This window comes from Carcharodon carcharias, chromosome 1 (genome assembly GCF_017639515.1).
Source record: "Carcharodon carcharias isolate sCarCar2 chromosome 1, sCarCar2.pri, whole genome shotgun sequence".
NCBI lineage: Eukaryota > Metazoa > Chordata > Chondrichthyes > Lamniformes > Lamnidae > Carcharodon > Carcharodon carcharias.
In genome coordinates, this window is record NC_054467.1 from 29,915,259 (window position 1) to 29,938,417 (window position 23,159).

The window sequence follows — 23,159 nt, forward strand, 5'->3', positions numbered from 1 at the left end:
ACCTCTAGATGGAGTTATACACATTTCACGGGTCTGCCCACAGTCAGTCCCATCGGTGCCAACTTTAGATAAAAAGGATCTAAGCGGCAGAACTATCTGGAAACTTTGTGTGCAGCCTCTAAAAAGGCAATTTAACCTACACACTCCAGTAGCAAATTGGAGATAATTGGACAACTTAGATGTTTATATGGTCACTCTCTAGGAACACTGCATGCCTTTGCAATGGTTTTAGTACAGAAGTTAACCACTGCAGCACCATTTGTGCCCAGCCTGGCACCAAGAACACAATTTCACTGATGGTATAGGAAGACTGGAAGACAAACAGAATCTATCCACATTTTCAGGAGTCCTAATAAGCTTCAGGCAGTATGAAATAGAGGAACAGCCCAGGGATCTGCCATTTACCCAATTCAAACAAAAAATAAAATCAGAAACTTGATTGTGTCAATGTACCTATCTGGAAGGCAGTGACAGTATGGCAAACAAAGTCCTACGTCTTGGTGCTGGGTGCCACAATGCCACCCAGAATTATTACTTGTCATCTGTAAGGAGGCGGCACTGAGTGCCAACTCTCTCAGCCCTAGAACTGCAGATCAGTGCTACAAAAAAGTTGCACATCCTCAGCAGGTCATTACACATCTCTTCCTTTTTTAACTGCATGCCTTAGCCACAAACATACTCTTCAAAGTCTTACAAGATTTGCTCAATTAACCCTTCACAGTGCTATCCAGCTAATGGGATCTCCAACTTAACTTCCTGCACTACGGCCACCCAACATCCCCCACAATGGATGAGTGGAAATGTTAACTCTGTCTTTCTCTCCACAGATGCTGTCAGACCTGAGTTTCTCCAGCAATTTATGTTTTTGTTGGAAGAGTGAGTATGGAGGATGTATGGGGGGCATGGAACTGGCATGGGAGATATGAGGGGCCATGGAGGTATGGAGCTATGAGGGGGGTGATGAGAGGTGAGTGCTTAACAATCACGATTACAACTGGATCAGTGTCCCAGTAAATGGATGCAACCCTTCCAACCTAGCAGCCCCATCATCCGCCTGCCTCTGTTGCCACCTTGGGCCTGCCTCCCGAGGCCATGGGTATGACTCCATCCTGTCCCCAGCTCACCATGACAGAAATATGGCGAGTGGGAGCCTCCTTAACGGAGAAGGTTTTGCAGAGTCATGAACTTTCCAGACTCCCACTTCTCATCTCTTTCGGGTAAATCCAGCCCTAGATGTACCTTGGTTTATTTTCATCTAGCAATTGTTTTAAACATTAATTTTTGTGCTAAACTATAAACTATATTGGTGTGATAAAAATAAAGTTCCATTAATTTAAATGTGTCTGCAATCTGTACTAATTTCACCAACCTCCTCTATATTGGGAAACCTAAATGCAGATTAAATAACCACTTTATCAAACAACTCTTGATTCACCTTCAAGTGCAACCCGGAGCTACCTTTGGCTTGCCACTTTAACTTCCAATCCCATTCTCACTCTGACCTCTCTGGTATTGGCCTTGTTCCAGTGAAGTTCAATTCAAGCTTTTAAAAGAAAATCTCATCTGTCTTTGAGCTGGAAAGTTGTGGGTTCAAGCCTCACTCTAGGATCTGAGAAAAGAAACTAGGTTTACAATTCAGTGCATTACTGAGGGTACGCTGCATTGTCAGAAGTAGTATCTTTCAGACAAGGCATTAAGCCAAAGCACCATCTGCTGCCTTCTCAGGTGGATGCAAAAGATATTTTGAAGAGGAGGGGGATTCTCCTGGTGTGCTGGCCAATACTTATTTCTCAATCACTAAAACAGATTATTTGGTCATTTATGTCATTGTGATTTGTAGGACCTTATGGTGCTCAAACTGGCTGCCGTGATTCTTATTATAACAATCAATACACTTCAAAAAGAGACAATTGCATCCTTCTGATTTGACCAATGAGGACAACACTGGGTTGCCCCAATGTCAGCAAACAAAACAGTACAACAAAAGTTCCCTCTTTAAAGAGGTGCAAGCAATAAACAGCCAAATCATAGAAACAAATTAAACACCAAATTACATTAAAATTCGATCAGTGTCGATAATACCACTTGATCGTGAAAGGCCTCAAGCGCATCAGCGGACATTTCATGAGCTACATTATTTCATTCATGCTTCGTGTGTGAGAGAGAGAGAGATAGATATGCACACACACTTTGCCACTTCCTTTTTCTATTGCATTAATATGTCTGTTTACCCCTCATGTTCCAGTTCTAAAAGTACTTCACCCAAATGTTAATTTAGCTGGCCTCTCCACAGATACTGACTGGCATGCTGTTCCCAATGTTATCCATTCTTTGGAAAATGCTAGCAGATTCTCAAGAATTCTGACAAATTTATACAGCATAATTGCAATTTGTAAGCCTCTAAGACCACGCAGGTCAGGTGCTACAGAATCATCTGCAGTTCACAAATACTATGTTTATCACATTCAGCCAGCCAAAGTCACAACTGAACTTGAAGCAGAAATGTACAAATTTGAGAAAGAATAATGATTTGCTTATCATTTTTTTCAGTATCTGTGTTCAAGGAAACAAGACAATTCCAGTCTTGCTTTGGGAGAGGTGACAGAAGTGGAATAGCATTGTGACTCATAACTCATGATATGTCTAATCATGTTCACTCCGGAAATTGATCAGTGTGATTGATGCCAATCAGGAAAAAAACTGCCTCGTATGCAAAATTCAATGATTATTTTCATGTGACTGTTTTTCCTTTGTGGTCTTTGGCAAAGAGGAAACAAAATGAAAATGTTAATCCCATATTAATTTGCCCATATCTGCTTTAGCCACTGAGGACACAACACCTATTGAGTTATGGAAAATGTAGCATGTGGACTTACCAAATTCCACTTAGTCTAGCTGACACAAAGAACACTTTCCTGATGTGATTGCTTCCAAGATTCCAGGCCAATGAACTTCAGCAAATTGAAACAGAAAATGCTGGAAACACTTCGCTGGTCAAAAAGCAACTGTGGGGAGAAAAACTGTTAACGTTTCAGATTGATAACTGTTCACTACAGCAAACACACTTTAATACAAATGTTGTGGGCACACCTTTGCCAGGACTTTTGAAACTGCCTCTGAAGTGCATAAAAGTGGTGACTACGAACTGAGTATATAATTAGGTGTTTTCATTTAAATTACCCGCATGCAAATGATCTTACCAGCTATTCTTCAATAAAACAACTTTTCTTTCTGGCACTCCCCTCCTTTATGGGGGATACACAGGGACATGGGGAATATAAGGGGGCATGGGAGACATGAGGTTTTTTTAAAAAAACTTAATCTTCAAAATAAATGGGATTTTAAAAAAATCCAAATTCGCTTGAGTTTTCCCACATCCCAACTTCTTTCATTTTTAAATGAAAAACTAGAACCTTAAAAAGGTTTCAGACGCTGACAATATAAAACGAATTTAGTGATACTTACGATTATATGTAAAAATTCAAGAACAGGCATTAGTTTTAGAAGCAAAATTTGATCAGGCTATTGTGTTATAGAGCCCAATAACCCTAATTGCCGTTAAAATACTCATCCTGAAAAACAAAGTAAAAAGGCTATTAAAAGAATCAGTAAAGGTTCACTCTGAACATGTTGCCATCCTGAAAGATTCAATCTGTACTCCCCTGTTCAGGAGTATTTACACTAGCTAGCACTGTCTACCACAAGCAGACGCTTGCCATTGACTGAACACAATAATTGATAAAAGTAAAAATAATTGATAGTTTACTCAGGCTGAGTTTCAACATTGCCACTTAGACGGTCACGTGACAAGGAGCGCTCCAGGACGACGAAAATATTCCAATGGACGAGTCCATATACACTTTGACACGGGAGAGGGAGCACACAAAGATCGTGTGAACTAAATTGAAGCAACAAGCATGTATTTCCTTATAAGTAGATATCTATACTAATTAATATTAAATTTTATGAAAAGTATTGGTGAATTATTCAGCAAACTCTGCCTCTTTATTGAAATGTTAGGATTGACATGGATGCGACTCCCCCTTGCGTTCTGCTTGAGGGATGGAGAAGGCGGCGGCGCCTGCACGTCACGTGGAGGCCTGGCCGGGTTGGCGCGACTCCGCCTGCGCGTCACGTGGGGCCGGGCGGGCCTGGCGTGGGCTGGCCGGGGCGGAGCTACTGCGCGTCACGAGGAGGGGCGGTTGGGCCGGCAGGAGGCGGAGCGTTTCAGTCAGTCGCGCTGTCCGCGGTAGGTGAGGGAAGGAGGAGGAGGCGGAAGCAGCAGTGGCAGTGCAAGCCTATGCGGGCGGTTATGTTTCAGGCACCGGTTCGGCTGTGCGCAACGTTCCGCCAGCGGGATCTCCTGCAACTCATGTCCGGCTCCTCGCCCGCTTTCCGGCGCCGGACTCCCCCGCACCGGAAAACCCATTCGGCGGCGGGCGCCTGTGGGATTAACACACACGTGGGAGCGGCCCCGGGAGCGGCCGGGGGAGCGGCGGGGACCGGAGGAGTAACGGTCGGCGCGGCGGCGGCTGGTGAGTAGGAGCTGCCCAGACAGGGGAAAGATCGGGGCCGCTCGGCTTGGGGCGGCAATCACTGAGCGATTAATCGGGGAGGGAGGACGGGAACCCCGCCTGAGTCAGCGGGAGCGTCTGGGGTAATTCATTCCTTCCCTGGGATGTACTGAGGGAATAATCATCGTACGGTCTCTTTAACTGGAGTGGGTTTAAACCTTTTGGGAAGGGAGCCTTGTCACTCCACCCCTAACATCATTCGGGAAAGATTGGTCAAAGTGGAGCCACCGGTTCTGAACAGTTTTGCCGGGGGTGGGGTGCGGTTCACTGGAAATTTACCGTTACACCCCAAATTTTCAAACCGCTCACTGACCCTGGGGTTGTTCCAATGGCTGTGCGAGGTCACCGATTGTCCGTCTCCTCGGATTCTGCTGTATGTTCTCTAACATAAACACCTTCTCCAGACACATTCCTTCAACCCACGGTTGACATTTCGAGTCAACAGAACTAAGTTTAAAAAAAAGTCACGAGAGGACTCGAAACGTCAACTGTGCCCCTCTCCACCGATGCTGCCGGACCTGCTGAGTTTTTCCAGGTATTTTTGGTTTTTTTTGTTTTGGATTTCCAGCATCCGCAGTTATTTGCTTTAATCCCGTCAACCCACCCTGGATTTGCAGAACTGGCGCTGTCAAGGCGAGGGTGGGCTTACTGTGAGGTCGATCCGTATCCGTAGGGAGTCCTTCTGATGGGTAAACTGGAATAACAGTGGCACTCTTCTGTAAGCCGCAGACTCTTTTGACACCTACCCTTTTGCTGTTAAGTTTTTGTGCCAAGTTTTGCTGCCTTTATAAATTAGGAAAGCTATTCAAAATAGCTGAATGATGGGATGACTGGACTGGAATGTTACAAACGACTTTGGCCCAGTTGTTCTGCCAATTTTCTTGAGGGCAAGTTTGATTTTTGGAAGAGTTGCAATGAAAATGCTATTTTAAAAAAATGTACTGAAGTTTGAAAGAGACTGACAGGCCTCATAAACCACTTAATTATGGCACCACTGAGAGTTCTTGATGACTGATTGTTGCCACAACATATTTCCCAGCTTGAATCTACTGCAACGTACACTGCATGATACTTTTATGACTCCACTATGTAAGCAGGGAAATCGGAGCAGAAAGCATACCCCAGCTAGTTTCTAAGCCATAGATTAAGCCTGTGAACCATTTAAATTATTTAGCATGTACTGCTGTTGTTTTATTTACCACGTAGTTTACAGCAGAATATTCTGTCTAAGAGGCAATGCAAATGTTTTCACCCTTTTCCCAGATGTAGGGTGGTATGTTGTAACTGTGGTTCCGGTTCCTTTTGCTTCTGGGGTTTGCTTGTCAAAATGGTGTTCTCTTCATTTTAAAGTAAAGCCAAAATCAGCAGATAAGATTCCAACAGATTAATCTTTAAATTAGTATTAAGGAAAATGTCAAAACGCCAAATGTTTAACCTGCTGAGTATTTACAGCGCTTTCTCTTTTTATGAAAGAAAATGTGTTCAGATATCTGAGTCAGTGCTTCTCATTCCCCTATCATATCAAAGGCATACTCTAAAAATGGCTCATAAGCCTGTTCTGAAAAAGGCTTCAACAATTACACAGGTGAAATCTGTAAATTAGATACACCTAAGGGACTTGCATCAAGTGTCCTCGATTTGTTGGTGTCCTTATTTTCAAAATGGTCATTGTCAGCCAGGTGATTCCCATATTCCAAGATTGGCTGTAACTCCTACAGCATTCATTTTCTTCGCTCTCCACGGCAATAATGCTTAACTCTGGAACCCTTCAAGCCAGAGACTTCAATTCTGTTTTCCTTTCATTGGGTTTTCAAGTTCGTTACCATCCTGGGCTCCCTTTCCATTGAAGGAGTGATGCTGGAATCAGTTACTTTGGCAGCCTGCAAGTGGAGGGGGTGGGGGGTGGGTGTAGGGGAGGGAGTGAGGGGTGAGTGTGGAGGAGGAGGGGGGAGGGAGGGGGTGTGGTGGGGGGGGGGTGGCGGCAAGAGGTTCCAGCCAAATTGGGGGCACAGTAAAAACAATAAGTGTTGGAAAAGCTCCGGTCAGGCAGCATCTGTGGAGAGAGATAGAGTTAGAGTTAACATTTCAGGTCAATGACATTTTGTCAGAATTGGAAAAAAGTTAGAGATGTAACATGTTTTAAGCAAATAAAGAGGCAAGGGAGGAAGGACAAAGGACTGTAATGGAATGGAAGACAGATCAAATGACAAAAGGAGGATGGCGCAAGGCAAAAGGAGATGCTTTTAGGACAAGTAAAGAACAATAAATGTTTGAATTTTAAATGGGAATTGCAAAATCATCACCAAGCTGCTGTATGAGAAAATGGATTGTGATCTGCAATTGTTGAACTAGGTGTTTGAGTCCAGAAGGCAGTAAAGTGGAAAATGAGGTGTTGCTTCTCAAGCCTACAATGAGCTTCATTGCAAGTGTTCTTGGCCTCTATATTGTTCGTTTGTGCATTGTGCCAACACCGCCAACTTTCTTAACTCCAGAGAGCTCAAGTGCACATTGGTAGGAGCAAGTGTTTAAGAACCTCAGTGTGTGCAAAGGTCTAAATAGCTTAAATCCATGCAGCTTACCAGCACCAAACACTGCTTCTTGGTTTGGGGGCCATTGTGTTGTGGACATTGGTTACTGGGAGCTCTTTGAGTAGCACAATTCATCCTAAAATCTAAATTAAGTGCCACCCATCTGACTGCACATAGCACATCATACGCCGTCAAACCATCATTCTTCCAGCTGGGAGGTTCAGAGCTTTTGAAGCTGTCTTTCTGCAAGCAATCTTGATATCCTTGTATATCTGGACTCTTGTTGTATCATATCCAGTCTCCAAGTAACATCTCCAACAAGTTTAATTCCAAGGTTCAGAGCTTCCTTATCATTTGTAATAAGAAGACTTGCATTTATATAGTCCGGATTACAGCCTCAGGATATCCCCAAGTGCTTTACAGCCTATAAACAATTTTTAATATGTAGTCACGGTTGTAAGGTAGGAAATACAGTTGCCAATTTGCACACAGCAAAGCCCTACAAACAGCAGTTGGTAATGGCCAGATCGTTCTTTTTAGTAATTTTGGTTGAGCACTGAATATTGGGCAGGGCATTGGGGAGAACTCTGCCAACCTCTTCCTTCAGCCTTGGTCTTTGAATTGTGCCATGGGATCTTTTACATCCCCCTGAAAGAGGGTGAGTGCATAGTCTAATGTCTCATCTCAAAGCTGCAACTGGGATTTTCAGTTGACTGTGGGAATGACAATGGGAGTGGGCACACTTTGAAAACAGTGCTTCAGGATGAGATGTCTGTGTCCAGGACAAGCCGCTGTTTTCAAAGTGGGGTGGTGGGGGAGCTGGGAATCCACTTGCCACCAATTAACTGCCCGTTAAGATCCTTGAGCTTGTTATCGTGTTAGGGTGGACCAGAAAGCGATTTTCAATTCCCAAATTGCCAAACCCAAATGGTTTGGTGTACTTAGTGCACAGCTGTTGAGTTCAATGTGAGGAACGGTTAAGTAATTCTATTAGTTGAGGAAAAATTGTTGCCCTCGGGGTTTTTGAGAGAGATTGGATGCAGTACCTTGCAGCTGGCAGTTTAGCCATGTTTCTGTGTAGTGAAACTGCTGGCCCTCTGATGTTGTGTCTCCTCTCTTCTGCAAGGCAAGGGCAGGTGCCATCATGGCTGCTGTCTCTCTTTGAGGCTTATGCTCTGCAAACAGCTCCCTCTTCCTGGCAGGACTTGGCAGCACCAATCAGGCAGCGAGTTCGCTGCCAGCTCAATTAGGCCATCTACATTTGTAGATCGCAGAGTTGGGGCCTGGAAATTATCTGGGAGTCGGGTTACTGACCCCAGATTGAAAATCAAGCGCAGTGTCTTCGGCTGCACAGCACTCCCTCAATACTACACTTGGAATGTCAGTCTGGATTTTGTGCTCAAGACCCTGGAGTGAGGCATGAAGCCACAACCTTCTGATTCTGGCAAGAGTGCCACACAATTTGTAAAGTAAGGTCCAGATTCAGTTCCTGGTGTGTGCTGAATTATCTAATCTCAGTTTGGATGCCTTATTGGTACTATGCTTGATTCAGGACCCAGTGCTAGGGAGAAGTGAGTTAATTACGTGGTAACCAAAATTCCCATTTCTCATTAACATTATGTGACTTGTGCTAGAAGTTTGTGTGGACAAGATGAGCTCAGCTGTGATGTTTTCTGTGGGCAAATAATTTGCTGGAACCTGGAAAAATAGCCACATGGGTGAGGCACTGAAAGTCACGGTACTGTGAAACCATGCTGCATCATGAGTCACTGGCTACTCCCGGAAATGACTTAAACTGGAGGGAGGAGTGGATAACATCTATTATTTACCTTCTGATTCTACTTGATAGTAAGTTTATATTTCCATTATATCTGTTTTTATGACTTGGCCTCACATGCTGTAATGAGTTGCCTCAATCTGTTTTTATGATTTAGCTCTTTATACAGCAATGAATTGCTGTGTAAGTTATCAGGTAGCTAGTTGTAAACGTGTGAAAATTAATTTCTTCCTCCTAACCTTCCCACGGCCCCACCCCCACCCCCACCCACAAATGAACTATTATTAGTCTGGTTCTCCTGAACTTTAACTTTTCACATTCATTAGTCATCATCCTTTTTTAATTGAAGGGCAAGTAGATATGGAATTCTGTTTATTCTTTTCTATAGGATATTCATTTTTACAATATCTTACGGTGTTCTGGTGGTAAATCTTAAATTTAGGTCTCAGGTTACAAACTCATTAACCAATTGAAATAAGTTAACTTGCTTACTGCAACAAAACCCTTTAAAATTCTGAACACCTTAATCTGTGTACCCCTGTGAAATGGACTTCAATTTCTGTGACGTCTACTCATAACTGAAGCTACTTGATCCCTTGTTAACCAGTAAACTTAGGTTATTCAAGTTCAATCAGTGATGACAAGACAGCAAGAAAAATCTATTTGCTCAAAGCATATGTTTCTCATAGAAGTTAAGTACTTAGCCATGAGCACATGGCTGGAGAAGCAATGGCCTTCTCTTTGCGGTAAAAATAAGAGGCTACCAACGCTCACTTTTAATAGAGTAAATCAGATTGCAACTTCCAGTGACTGTATTTGGGTAATTCAGTGTGAAAATCCGTTTTGCCGCTCCTCTATGACATTATCTTGTGCAGAAATTTGGCATTGAAGTACATGCAATGAGTGAACTAGCTGCACTTACCCACTAGACAAACTAGTGGTTAGGTTGGAGCCTGCCCCATTCAGGTGTAAATGAATTTTTCTGGTATGATGAGCTTTAATTACTGCCAAACAACCTCTCTGGCACTGCAAATTAACTTCTGAGTATGGAATCTCATTCAGATTTTAATTATTTGTGGTTTTAAAAAATAAATGTCATTTTTTTCAGTTAATAAAATGTTCTTATTGCATCGCAGTGTGACATAAACATCCATAGTTCACACACACCTTTATATTTCTAAGCCATAGTGTACATGATAAAGTACACTTTTGATATGGATGAAGCTAACTTTGAATCTTCCTATTATCCATCCTCTTGGATCCTTATGATTTATAAGCTGTCATCTCTCATTTTCTCTCAAAACATTTATATATTTAATTGTCAGGTCTCTGTGCTCTTTCTATGCTTCATTTCACTTAATGATGCTTCATCTTCCTCCAGGTGTATCACAGCACATTTCTTTGCAGTAAATTTCAATTGATAGCTATATGTCAATCTGCTGATCTGCTTGTGAAATTGCTTATAATCCTCTTCGTAACTAACGTGTGCCTTTGTTGTTTTGTCTGCAAATTCTGGCGATGTTGCCTGAATTTGAGTCCAGAGCTCTGTATTGAAAGTGATGGCTTTATAAACAGAAAATACTGGAAATACTCAACAGGTCTGGCAGCATCTATGGTGATCCGATGCTGCCAGGCCTGTTGAGTATTTCCAGCATTTTCTGTTTTTATTTGAAATTTCCAACATCCACAGTATTTTGCTTTTTGTCCCCATAAAGGGCACCTAACTACTCTGTCCAGGCAGCCACATTCCTTTGAATATATCAGGCGTCTTTACATATCAGTCTCCTATGCAGCTCTTTAACAGATAGCTTGTCAAAATAGATAAACAAACATTAACTTGTTACCCTTATCAGTGTACTCAATTATTTCCTCAAAGATACAACACAAAATTGGCTGAGTGACAGGAAACAGATGTGGTGGATGTTTCTTTTTGGACTGGGGAAAGCTTATACAGTGGGATTCCCCAGGGTTAGTACAAGGACCACTGCTTTTTTAAATATATTAATGACCTATACTTGGGTGCTCAGGGCACAATTTCAAACTTTGCAGATGACACAAAACGTAAGAGTATTGTGAACTGTGGAGGATAGTAATAAACTTGAGAAGGACATAGGCTGGTGGAATGGGCAGACATGTGGCAGGTTAAATTTAATGCAGAGAAGAGGGCAGACATGTGGCAGGTGGAAATGTAATGCAGAGAAGTGTGAAGTGGTTTATTTTGGAAGGAACAGCAAGATAAGACAATAAGGAACATAGAGACAGTTGTTAGATTTTGTGGCATCACTTCTGCACACATGGAAATGATGACAAAAGTAGAGCAATGGTCTGAGATGCATTGCTCATGAATTTGAGAAAGAAAGCCGAAATGAGCAAGGCCAGCTGACAGTTTCCGCTCTGATCACCCAGGCGTTATCAAGAGTCAGCAAGTGGTAATGAAACAGGAAAGGAAACTCAAGGATACACTCTGACTTTTCACTGTGTCACTTTCTTAAAACAAATGAAAACTGCTGCAGGAGCATTTGGAGATGGGAGCAGCTTGCTCAGGAGGATTTGAAGTTTTCATAACCTGAAATTTGATAAAATATTCGGTGAAAAGTTGAAGTATGTTTGGAGAAGGGAAAGGAGGGAGATAGGGGAGTTACCTCCAAATGTTAGATGAAATAGGGCAGGAGGAGGCTCTTGTGGAGCGTAAACATTGTTGTAGCCCTGATGGGTTGAATGGCCAGTTTCTGTGCTGTAAATACTTGTAATATTTTGTGACCTGTGTCTATATGTGTACAAATCATTGAAAGTGGCAGGACAGGTTGAGAAGGTTGTTAAAAAGGCATATGGGATCCTGGACTTTATCAGTAGATGCAGAGTACAAAAGTCATGGTAAACCTTTATAAAACTCTGGCTCAGCCCCAGCTAAAGCGTTGTGCCCAATTCTAGGCATTGCACTTTAGGAAAGATATATGAAGCCTTTAGAGGTGTGCAGAAAAGATTTACGAGAAAGGATGAGGGACTTCAAGTACATGGACAGATTAGATAAACAAGGATTGTTCTTCTTAGTAAAGAGAAGGTTCAGATTTGATAGAAGTGTTCAAAATCATGAGGAGTCTCGACAGAGTAGATAGAGAGAAAATGTTTCCTTTGGGGGAAAGGCCAAGAATCAGAGTTCACCAATGATGATTGGCAAAGGAACCAACAGCAGAAAAACTGTTAGATAGTGAGTGGTTAGGATCTAGAATGTACTATCTGAGAGTGTGGTGGAGGCAAATTCAATCATGGCTTTCAAATGTGAATTGGATAAGCAGTGAAGAGAGAGAATTCGCAGGACTGCGGGGACGTGAAACTGAATTGCTCCTGTAGTGAGTCAACATGAACATGATGGGCTGAATGGCCTCCTGTGTTTTAAGCATTCTTTGATGAGCATCCTCTGACATGTCAGTCATTACTATCTATTACTGATCTGATCTATGCTGAACCCTTAATTAACCCATGTGTTTCTCAGAATATTAATTTATCTCTTAAGCTCACTCGCTGCTTATGTTAAGCTGACTGATGTACCCTTTGTCTCTTTTTAAACAGTGGAATTACATTGGCAATTCATAAATCATAGAAATTTACAGCACAGAAGGGTGGCATTTGTTCAGTTGTGTCTCTGCTGGCTCTTTGATAGCCCCATGCTCCAGCTTTTTATCTGCAACCCTAATAATGAAGTGCTTTAGCACAACTTTGAAAGATTAGTCAGAACCTTTGGATCCCTCTTGGCATTCAAGGAAGCGTGCACTAGCCTGGAGCTTTGAGTAGCTACCTTACTAAATCGCCCTATGTGCTCCTCTTGTGCCATTTCATTCGTGCAATCACATTTGTGTTTGTGGTGCAGCTGTTAGCTTGTATTGGCTGAATTCAGGGGACAGACCTGGATCTCCAGGTGGGTCCCACTCCTGTTGGTCTCTGCACACTGTTCTTCTACCATGCTACAAATGTGTCACCTCCTCCCAGCTCTTGCCTCTCGTTTGCAGCAAGTAGAAGTTTTGCTACAAATAAGGCCTTGTGGAAATTGGTGGGAAAGTTTTGGACCCTCTCATTGGGCTTCAGTGTGAGTTGGCCTCCTGGACCCCTGAATTCTTCTGCTTTTAATGCATTTATGTATCTAAAACAGCTTTGAATTGTGGCAGAATAATTAAATGGAAAGTTTCCCCAGGGTGCTGTTCATCAGATTGTGAATATGACAGATTATGCATTGCAGATTGTGGAATCGCATGCTAGTAATATTTCTGCCACCTGAGAAAGATTATACAGTTTGTATCTGTGAGTTTGAAGTAAGTGCTGATGCCATCAGAATGTAACATTATACGGAAAGTTCAGTGATCATTGCTGGCCACACTCCACAGCGGCCCCGTGTCTTCAGATTTGAGGTTAATTTGAGAGCAGAGAGCATTGAGTTCATAGTAACCATGTTGTGCAGATTATATAACCAATTCATTCAGAACGTGAAAATCAGTGTGGTAAATGGCTTATTGGCATCTGTCTAACAGTGAATGACCCAGACAGCAGTGCATGCAGTGTAAATATTTGGCATTAACACATTCTTTCTGGGAGACAAATTAATTGATAGTGATCATTAAGCATTAAAGTCCTGCTTATCTGCTCTTTGTAAAACAAGCTTAACAGTGACCTCTGGATGTTTTCAGAGATTTTTTTCAAAAAAAGGGCAGAACTGAAGCCCAGTTGTGGTGCATTGTTGATGGAAAAAGCCGGTCAGACTTGTATACCTGAATCTTGTGGTGCTCAGATGAGAAATGTAGGACTTTAATGTACTAACAAAATGGTCATGATTATCTTCCTTCCCCTTCCTCCCATCTTTAAAAATATTCTGGATAGTTTTATAAGCCACTTTCCTAATGATGCCTGTGCACTCCTGATGCAAGGAGAAATGGACTTCATTCCGAGGAGCTCACTTGTCTGTTAAATGTTAATGTGCATAGCCATTCTGTAAAGTGGCAACATACTTACTCGGATGATGATGTAATCTCAATCGAGTATGCTAAGGCTTCTATCAGAACTAGGGGACATAGATTCAACATAAGTGGCAGAAGGTGTAGGGGGGACATGAGGAAGAGCTTTTTTACACAGAGGGTAGTGGGTGTCTGGAATTCGCTGCCAAGAAACTCTCTCAACTCTTTTAAAAAGCACCTGGATCTGCACTAAGTGCTGTAAACTGCAGGGCTATGGGCTGAGTGCAGGAAGGTGGAATTAGAAAGGGAACCTGGGTGTCCTCAGGCTGGCATGGACAAGATGAGCCGAATGGCCTCCTGCTGTGCTGTAACTTTTCTGTGGCTCTAAGTGACAATTTACACTATTTTCCATGAATATGAATGCTTTACTGTAAATTTCAATCTTTCATGTTTGGAGGTTTTATTGATTTGAGGAGAAAAAAGGGTTTTGAGTTTAAGCATTTTTATAAAACAAGCCTATTAGAGGATGAACGATTTTTCATTGTGTGCACCCTTGCCTTAGTTGTTACCTACAACCTTTTTTCCTTCTTACAAGCATATTTGCACATTTCATCATAATAACACAAGAAATAGGAACAGGAGTATACCATTCGGCCCCTCAAACCTGCTCTGCCATTCAATAAAATCATAGCTGATCATGTGTTTCGATTTCCACATTCCTATCTAACCCCGATAACCTTAGATCCTTGTTAGGAAAGGAAATCAATTTATCCTTGCCTTAAAAATATTCAATGACCCTGCCTCCACCACCTTCTGAGGCAGAGAGTTCCAAAGTCGCACAATCCTCTGAGAAAAAATTTCTTCTCACCTCCATCCAGAAAGGATGACCCCTAATTTTAAAACAGTGCCCCCTAATTCTTGACTCATCCACATGAAGAAACATCCTTTCGACACCCTCCTTGTCAAGGATCTTGTATATTTCAATCAAATCACCCCTCACTTTTCTAAACTCCAGTGGAAACAAGCTTCCAATGCATTTACACTTTTCCTTAAATAAAGAGGCCAAAACTGCACACAGCATTCGAGATGCACTCTCACCAATGCCCTACATAACTGAAGCATAACATACTTACTTGTATGTCCAGTCCCCCTCGTAATAAAGGATAGCATTCCATTAGCCGCCTTAATTACTTGCTGTACCTGCATACTAACTTTCTGTGACTTGTACTAGAACAGCTAAATCCCTCTCCACCTCAAAATTACGTAGCCATTCTCCAATTAAGTAACACTTTTTTTATTCTTCCTGCCAAAGTAAACAACTTCACATTTTCCCACAATAAACTCCATTTGCCGGATCTTTGCCCACTCACTCAACCTATCCATATCCATCTGCAACCTCCTCATATCCTCTTCACAGCATACTTTCCTACCTATCTTTGTGCCATCTGCAAATTTAGCTACCATGCCTTCACTCCCCTCATCTAAGTCATTGATGTAAATCGTAAAAAGTTGAGGCCCCAATACAGACCCCTGTGGGATTCCACTCGTCACAGCCTGCCAATCTGAAAAAGGCCATTTATGCATGTTCTCTGCTTTCTGCCAGCCAGCCCATCTATCCATGCTAATATGTTACCCCCTACACCATGCGCTTTTATTTTCCATAATCTTTGATGTGGCACCTTGTCAAATGCCTTTGGGAAATCCAAGTATGACTACAGGCTTCCCTTTATCCACCGCGCATGTTACTCAAAAAAAAACTCCAACAAATGGGTTAACATGATTTTCCTTTCACAAAACCATGCTGACTCTTCCCGATTGCCTTGAGCTCTTCTAACTGGCCTATAGTTTCCTGTTTTCTGCCTCCCTCCCTTCTTGAATAGAAGGGTTATATTTGCTACTTTCCAATCTGATGGGACCTTTCCAGAAGCTAGCAAATTTTGGAAAATTAACACCAGCGCATCGACCACCTCTTTTAATACCCTAGAAAGTAGTCCATTGGGACCAAATGTAAAATTAGTTCCTGTAATTATAGTTGCTGTAAGGAGCAAGATTAGGCCATTCAGCCTCTCAAACCTGTTCCGCCATTCTGTTGGATCATGGCTGATGGGGTACTTATTCTGTCTACCCGCTTGGTTCCCTGAACGTAAAGTCTCTTTCCCAACAAAAATCTCCCGATCTCAAGTTTGAAATATTCAATTGATAATGCCTTACAGCATTTTTAGGGCAAGAGTTCTAGATTTCCATGATCCCTTGTTTGAAGTACTTTATGGCATCACCCCTATGGCTATGCCCTTGTTCTGGACTCCTCCACCAGAGGAAATAATTTCCCTCTCTATCCCATCAAATCCTTAATTGACATAAAACACTTCAAATAGATCACCCCTTCAAGTTCTATACTGGAGGGAATTCAAGCCTAGTCTGTATATCTTGTCCTCAATTTAACTCTTTTAGCCCTGCCCTGTGACTCACAGGCAATGAGTTGCATTCAGGATATTATTGTACGTACTTGGAATAAATTCCTTATCATGCTTGGGAGAATAATCATGATGGCATTACCAGCTGTATTGTAACTTTTAATTATTCGCATATAAAGTGTGAATCAGTGCCCATTTCTTCCACAAGATCTTGCACAACTTCTGTGACAGAAATTCCATTCAACAAAGTTTATGTTTAAACAAGTAACGCACTTGCATTAGATTTAGGTGTGTGCTACACTTACACAGGCATTCACCCATTTGATCCAAACTGTTGTAATAATAACACACCCCAGAATACAATACGCATGTTAATCATTCATATGTGTACTTTGACCGAGGTTTCTAGTGTTCGTTAAAGCTTACTACCTATGTAGTGTAGGCAACGATGACTGGATCATGTTAACTTTGGTTGGGTTCTTGTGACATACAGTGAGAGCACTGCGTTGTGCGTTCTCTTAATGTAATGACTTCATTAATATTAATTATATGATTTTAAGCTACCAAATTATTAAAACTGGTCCAACTTTGTAAAATTACTTTTCTGAATTTGACCCATTGATTGATGCTATTGGTTGCAGATATAAAAGATTCTCTTTTCCTGCTGCCCAGAAACAGTGTTGAGTAGCTTTTTTTTCTTTATTCTCTCATTGGATGTGGGCATTGCTAGTAAGGCCAGCATTTGCTGTCCATCCCCTACTGCCCTTGAACTGAGTGACTTGCTAGGCCATTTCAGAGGGCAGTTAAGAGTCAGCAGCATTGCTGTGGGTCTGGAATCACGTGTTGGCCAGATCAAGTAAGTTAGGGATTTCCTTCCCTAAAGGACATTAGTGAACAACAATCGATGATAGTTGTCATGGTCACTGTTACTGAGAATAGATTGTATTCCAGATTTGTTAATTGAATTTAAAATCCACCAGCTGCCATGGTGGGGTTTGAAGCCATGTTCCTAAAGCATTAGCCTGGGCCTCTGGATTACTAGCCCAGTGACATTACCTCTATGCCTCCCCTTTAAAAGCGCTGAAAGTTAGAGGTTGATACTAATGCAGTAGAACCAGAGTGTGGGCAGAAGATGTTCTGTACTAGCTTAAAGACATAAGAAATAGGAGCAGGAGTAGGCCCCTCAAGCCTGCCCCACCATTCAGTCAGATCATGGCTGATCTGCCCCAGACATTCAATGCACTCTGAGAGAAGAAATTCCTTCGCATCTCAGTTTTAAATGAGTATCCCCTTATTCTGTAACTATGACCCCTAGTTCCAGATTCCCCCACTAGTGGAAACATCAGCTCAACATCTACCCTGTCAAGCCCCCTCAGAATCTTGTAAGTTTCGATAAGATCACCCCTCATTCTTCTAAACTAAATGAATAAACTTGTTTAGTCCATTCTTGATAAGTCAACCCCTTCATTCCAGGAATCAGCCTAGTGAATCTCTTTTGAGCTGCCTCCCATGCCAGCATATCCTTTCTTAAATACGGGAAACAAAATTGTACAGTACTCCAGGTGCGGCCTCACCTACATCCTAAACAGTTGTAACGACCTCCCTATTTTTAAACTCCAACCCCACAGTAATACAGGCCAAAATTCCATTTGCCGCCTTAATTACTTGCTGCACCTGCATGCTAACTTTGTGTTTCATGCACAAGAACCCTCTGTCCTGCACTTAAATGGAGTATCTCTCCATTTAAATAATAGCCTGCCTTTTGACTCTTCCTACCAAAGTGCATGACCTCTCACTTTCCTACATTTAAACTCCATCTGCCAAATTTTTGCCCACTCATTCAACCTATCTATATTCCCTTGCAGATTCCTTATGTCCTCATCATAACATGCTCTCCCACCTATTTTTGTATTGTTGGCAAATTTGGATACATTACACTCTGCCCCCTCTTCCAAGTCATTAATATAGATAGTAAATAATTGAGGCCCTTGGACTGATCCTTGTGGCACTCCACTAGTTATGTCTTTCCAACCTGAAAAAGACCCATTAATCCCAATTCTGTCTGTGTTAACCGATGCTCAATCCATGCTAATACATTACCCCCAATACCATGAGCTCCTATGTTGTGCCTTTTTGATTGGTAGCACAACGATAATAAAGATAAACACAAATTTGGAAAGTCATATGGCCCAATCAGCTGATCCTTCCATAAAATCCTATGATGCTGCTTCCATTCCCCGTCACTGTAAATGCTTCTCAAACAATTCAAGTTTAGAGTCATTGGTTTTAGATCAGAAGGATAACCTGCTGTTGACAAAACAAGTCATGATTTTGATGGACTTTTGCATTAAAAAAAGTCTAGGATTCATTCAGCTTAGCTGCTGTATTTTTCAAGGGCATGGGTTAAATCAGTTCTGCACCAGCCCTAGGGTGATGGAGCTTTTTTCTACAGTCTTGTCATCTCAGCACATGAAGAGAGGTAGTTGTGGAAAAGACAAAGAATATTAGACTTGTTGTGAAAGTGATTAGAGATAAATTGATATTAAATGTGGCAACATAAAAGCCTGTGCACAGATATGAACTATGACCAATGGAATGGTGGCCTTTATTTTGAGGATTGGAATATGTAGGGAAGAGTTATGCTTCAGATGTACAGACCCATTGTCAAATCTCATCTGCAATATCACCTTCAGTTCTGGTGAATGTATTTCAAAAAGGATATATTAGCCTTAAATGGGGTACAAAGCAGATTTACAAATATTATATGGGGGCTGAAAGGTTTAAGTTATGAGGAACTAGTTGCATAAACTCAGTATGTATTCACTTGAGTTTCTAACCTTGAAAGGTGATCTAATTGAGATGTTTATTACAAAACAAGGATTGATAAGAGTAGATACAGAAGAGGTAATTGCTCTCATCAGGCATCCCAGAACAGAAACCCACAAGCATTCAGGAGTGAAATCAGGAAACACCACACTCTTGGACAATAAAAATATGGAATTCCCATTCCCTCTCTCCCCTGGCCCCCATCACCCTCCTCTCCCACCCAAAAGATTGGATATTGGGTCAGTTGAAATTTCAATCCTGACATTGATAGATTTTTTATTAAGCGAGGGTATGAAGGAATATGAATCAAAGGCGAGTAATTGGATTTGAGTTACAGATCAGCCATGACAAGTGAATGGCAGAACAGGCTGGAGGGGCTGAATGGCCTGTCCCCATGTCCCTAAAAAGAGAGATTTACAGAAAGTGCCAGAGAAACAGCACAGCAGGTCAATGTTTTGGGTACAAGTCCTTCTTTAGAACTGTAAGATTTTATAATTAAATCTAGATCCTGGGGAAAACTTCACAGTTAAAAGATGTTTCCAGGATTCTAGCATCTTCTGGGTTTTTTGTTTCTGATTTCCAGCATCTGCACAATTTAGCTTTTAACCTGGAAGAACAATTTATATTCTGGAGCTGACCAAAGATAACAATGATAAAGATTTAAATTTCAGCTGGTAGCTTATGTATAAAGCAGTAACACTGAATCTGAATTTTTTGGTTCTGCAAACACCACAGGAGAACAGCTAGATCATTTAGTAATTAACTGTGTGCGACTGCACTGTTGTAATGTAATAGTACTAACAGTGCATGATAGTTACAAGTGATTCATCAAATGAAACTTTTTCTAATTGTCGTTTGGTAGTACAGAACTTGAGTATTGCTGAAAAAAAGAGATGTCGTTAGGACAGATACTCAAGAATACCAATTGTACAGGGAACAACAATTTATACTGCATGAGAAGTGTGTGCCGATTTGTTGGCAAGTGGACGCTGGTAGCAGCAGTGCCATAGAGAATGCACCAGGAAACAGTTAACTGCCAAGCTTCTGTTTAAATTCAAACCAGGTAGGTCAGCTCTGGTCAAGGCGCTGCCATAGGAAGTGAACCAGGGGATGGCTGTCTCCCAATTTTTTATTTAGTTGAAACAGATCCAATGCATGGGCATACTTCTGTCTGCAAAAGACAGGGCCCTGTATGTAAATATATATAGATTCTAGCACACAAGTGTGCCATACTGCGAGTCTGACTGATAATCTTAGATTTAAACAAAAGTTTGGCAGTTAGCTGTTCGCTGGTGCAAACTCCATGGCAACGCCTCTACCTGAGTCCACTTGCCAACCAATCAGTACTCTCTTCTCATGCAGTATACATTGTTTCCTTTACATTTGGTATTCTTGCGTATTTGCTCTGATGAGTGTAGATGAAAAGTTCAACAGCATGTCTCTTTTTTCAGAAACTTTTAAAATAATTCATCAGACAGTGGATTTATAGCAAAGTAGGTGATTTAAGAACTGAGGACCTATGCTGATTGGTTCCAATAGGTTTTGAAATGTGTTTTTATTCATGTCCTGTTAAGCTACGTTTTTGATACATTTAGTCATAGTTTTGCTTGTTATATAATTGTGCATTGCATATGGTGACATCAGTATTCCCACCTAAAATGGACACAATTGGATTACTTCCCCCATCAATCTCACCTGGAGACTGCCCTGCAATATGTGACTGAGGTTAATTTTACACACCTTATCGTCCACTCGCTTCCTTTTTATAAAGAATAGATTCTGGAAATAGAATTTGTTTGCTAATAAATAGGCTGTTAAATTTGTTGCAGGTCCTGCCATAAGTCCCAACCCGCCTCCGACTCAATGACTGACATATGTTAACAGGCATTCGTAATTCATGGAATGACATCGCACAAAGAGGCCGTTTGGCCCATTGTGCCTGAGCTGAAATTGAGTTGACGTGTTTACAGAATTTCAAGCAACATCTGATAAACTAGAGACATAAACAGAAAACACTGGGGAAATTCCACAAGTTAGACAGCATCTGTTAATACAAATCAGTGAACACTTTGGGTGCCGAAGGTTTCCTGCAACAGAACAGATTGGCAGAGGTTTCGGGGGAGCAAAATATGAGCACACACAGAAAGAGATTGAATGAACTATCAAGTGCTCGCTTGGAGAAAAGTCACTCTGCTTCTTATTTATATGTTTAATAAGAATTATGAGGAGCACCATATAAATGTTTGTTGTCATTACCACCTAAACCTTGTTCCCAGGACTCTAATTCTTTGGCTGCTGAGTTATAAAATCATAGTGAATTCGAGGATTTGCTTTTATTTGTGTGAAAGATTAGAAATAATGTTCTGATTATTGAATTAGCATTCTAATGTGTTCAAAATGTCACAAATGTTAACCCATTATGTAAGTATAAACATTGAATGTGAGAAAAAGCAACAGCTTGAACTTCTAGCATCTTTTACAATTTTGGGGTGTTCCAAAAGTCCTACACAGTCAGTGAATTACTTCTGAAACAAAAACAAAAATACCTGGAAAAACTCAGCAGGTCTGACAGCATCTGCGGAGAGGAATACATTTGACGTTTCAAGTCCGTATGACCCTTCATCAGAACTAAGACATGTAGAAATGAGATGAAGTATAAGTTGGTAGAAGGGGGTGGGACAGGAGAGCTCAATAAGGAGCCAGTGATAGGTGGAGGTCAGGAAGAGACTGCCAAAGATGTCATAGACAAAAGGACAAAGGGGTATTGATGGTGGTGATATTATCTAAAGGATGTGCTAATTGGGACATAAAGGGTAGCAAGCTAGTGGCAGATGGCCCTAGTGCAGGTGGGGTGGGGGGAAGGGATCGGAATGAGCTAAAAGGTGGAGATGAAACAATAGATTGAAATAAATTTAAAACTAGGAGGGAAAAGAAAAAAATATAGTTGTAAAAAAATTATAAATTATTGGAGAAAGGACAGACATGTGGGCATGAGAGCAGGGTGGTGTGTTGAAATGACAAGCGACAGGGAGGTCTGGGTCATGTTTGCAGACAGACCGAAGGTGTTCCACAAAGCAGTCACCAAGTCTGCGTTTGATCTCTCCAATGTAGAGGAGACCGCATTGGGAGCAGCGAATGCAGTAGACAAAATTGAGGGAAGTGCAAGTGAAGTGCTGCTTCACTTGAAAGAAGTGCTTGGGGCCTTGGCCGGCACATGTCCGTCCTTGGCCTGCTGCAATGTTCCAGTGAAGCTCGGTGCAAACTGGAGGAACAGCACCTCGTCTTCCGACTAGGCACATTACAGCCTCCTGGACTTAATATTGAGTTCAGCAATTTCAGATCATGAACTCTCTCCTCCATCCCCACCCCCTGTCAGATTCCCCTTTTTCCAATAATTTATAATTTTTTTACAACTATATTTTTTTGTTTTCCCTTCTATTTTTAAATTTTTTTGATCTATTGTTTCACCTCCATCTTTTAGCCCATTTCAATCCTTTCCCCCACCCCACCTGCACTAGGGCCATCTGCCACTAGCTTGCTACCCTTTATGTCTCCATTAGCACATCCTTTAGATAATATCACCATCGTCAACACCCCTTTGTCCTTTTGTCTATGACAACTTTGGCAGTCTCTTCTTGGCCTCCACCTATCACTGGCCCCCTATTGAGCTCTCCTGTCCCACCCCCTTCTACCAGCTTATATTTCATCTCATTTCTATATCTTAGTTCTGATGAAGGGTCATATGGACTCGAAACGTCACTGTATTTTTGTTCTTTTTCTAGATTTCCAGCATCTGCAGTATTTTGCTTCTAGCTTAGTAATTACTTGAAATGTAGTCACTGATGTAGAGAAAAAGGAATACTTGCATTTATTTCACACTTTCACAACCACTTGATGTCTCAAAGCACTCTACAGCCAATGAAGTATTTTTTGAAATGCAGCCACTGTTCTAATGTAGGGAACACAGCAGCCAATGTGCGCACAGTAAACTCCACAAGCAGCAATGCAATAATGACCAGATAATATGCTTTTGCTGATGTTGATTGATCAGGATAGCAGTGATCACTATGAATATGCAAATTAGGAGTAGGCCATTC

At 41.6% G+C, this 23,159-nt stretch overlaps 1 protein-coding gene across 2 annotated transcripts in view; it reads left to right on the top strand.

Moving 5' to 3' along the window:
- Window positions 1-4,180: 4,180 nt before the first annotated feature.
- The window catches only part of LOC121272143 (nocturnin-like), a 36,067-nt gene continuing 17,088 nt past the window's right edge, over window positions 4,181-23,159 (top strand). The window contains exon 1 of one of the 2 annotated variants that reach the window (XM_041179025.1): window positions 4,181-4,535. In XM_041179025.1, the coding sequence (XP_041034959.1) occupies window positions 4,301-4,535 (235 nt within the window). In that variant the 5' untranslated portion in view covers window positions 4,181-4,300. Of the gene's footprint in view, window positions 4,536-8,904; window positions 8,951-23,159 lie in introns of those variants that run through there. The other variant, XM_041180529.1, reaches the window with a different exon arrangement.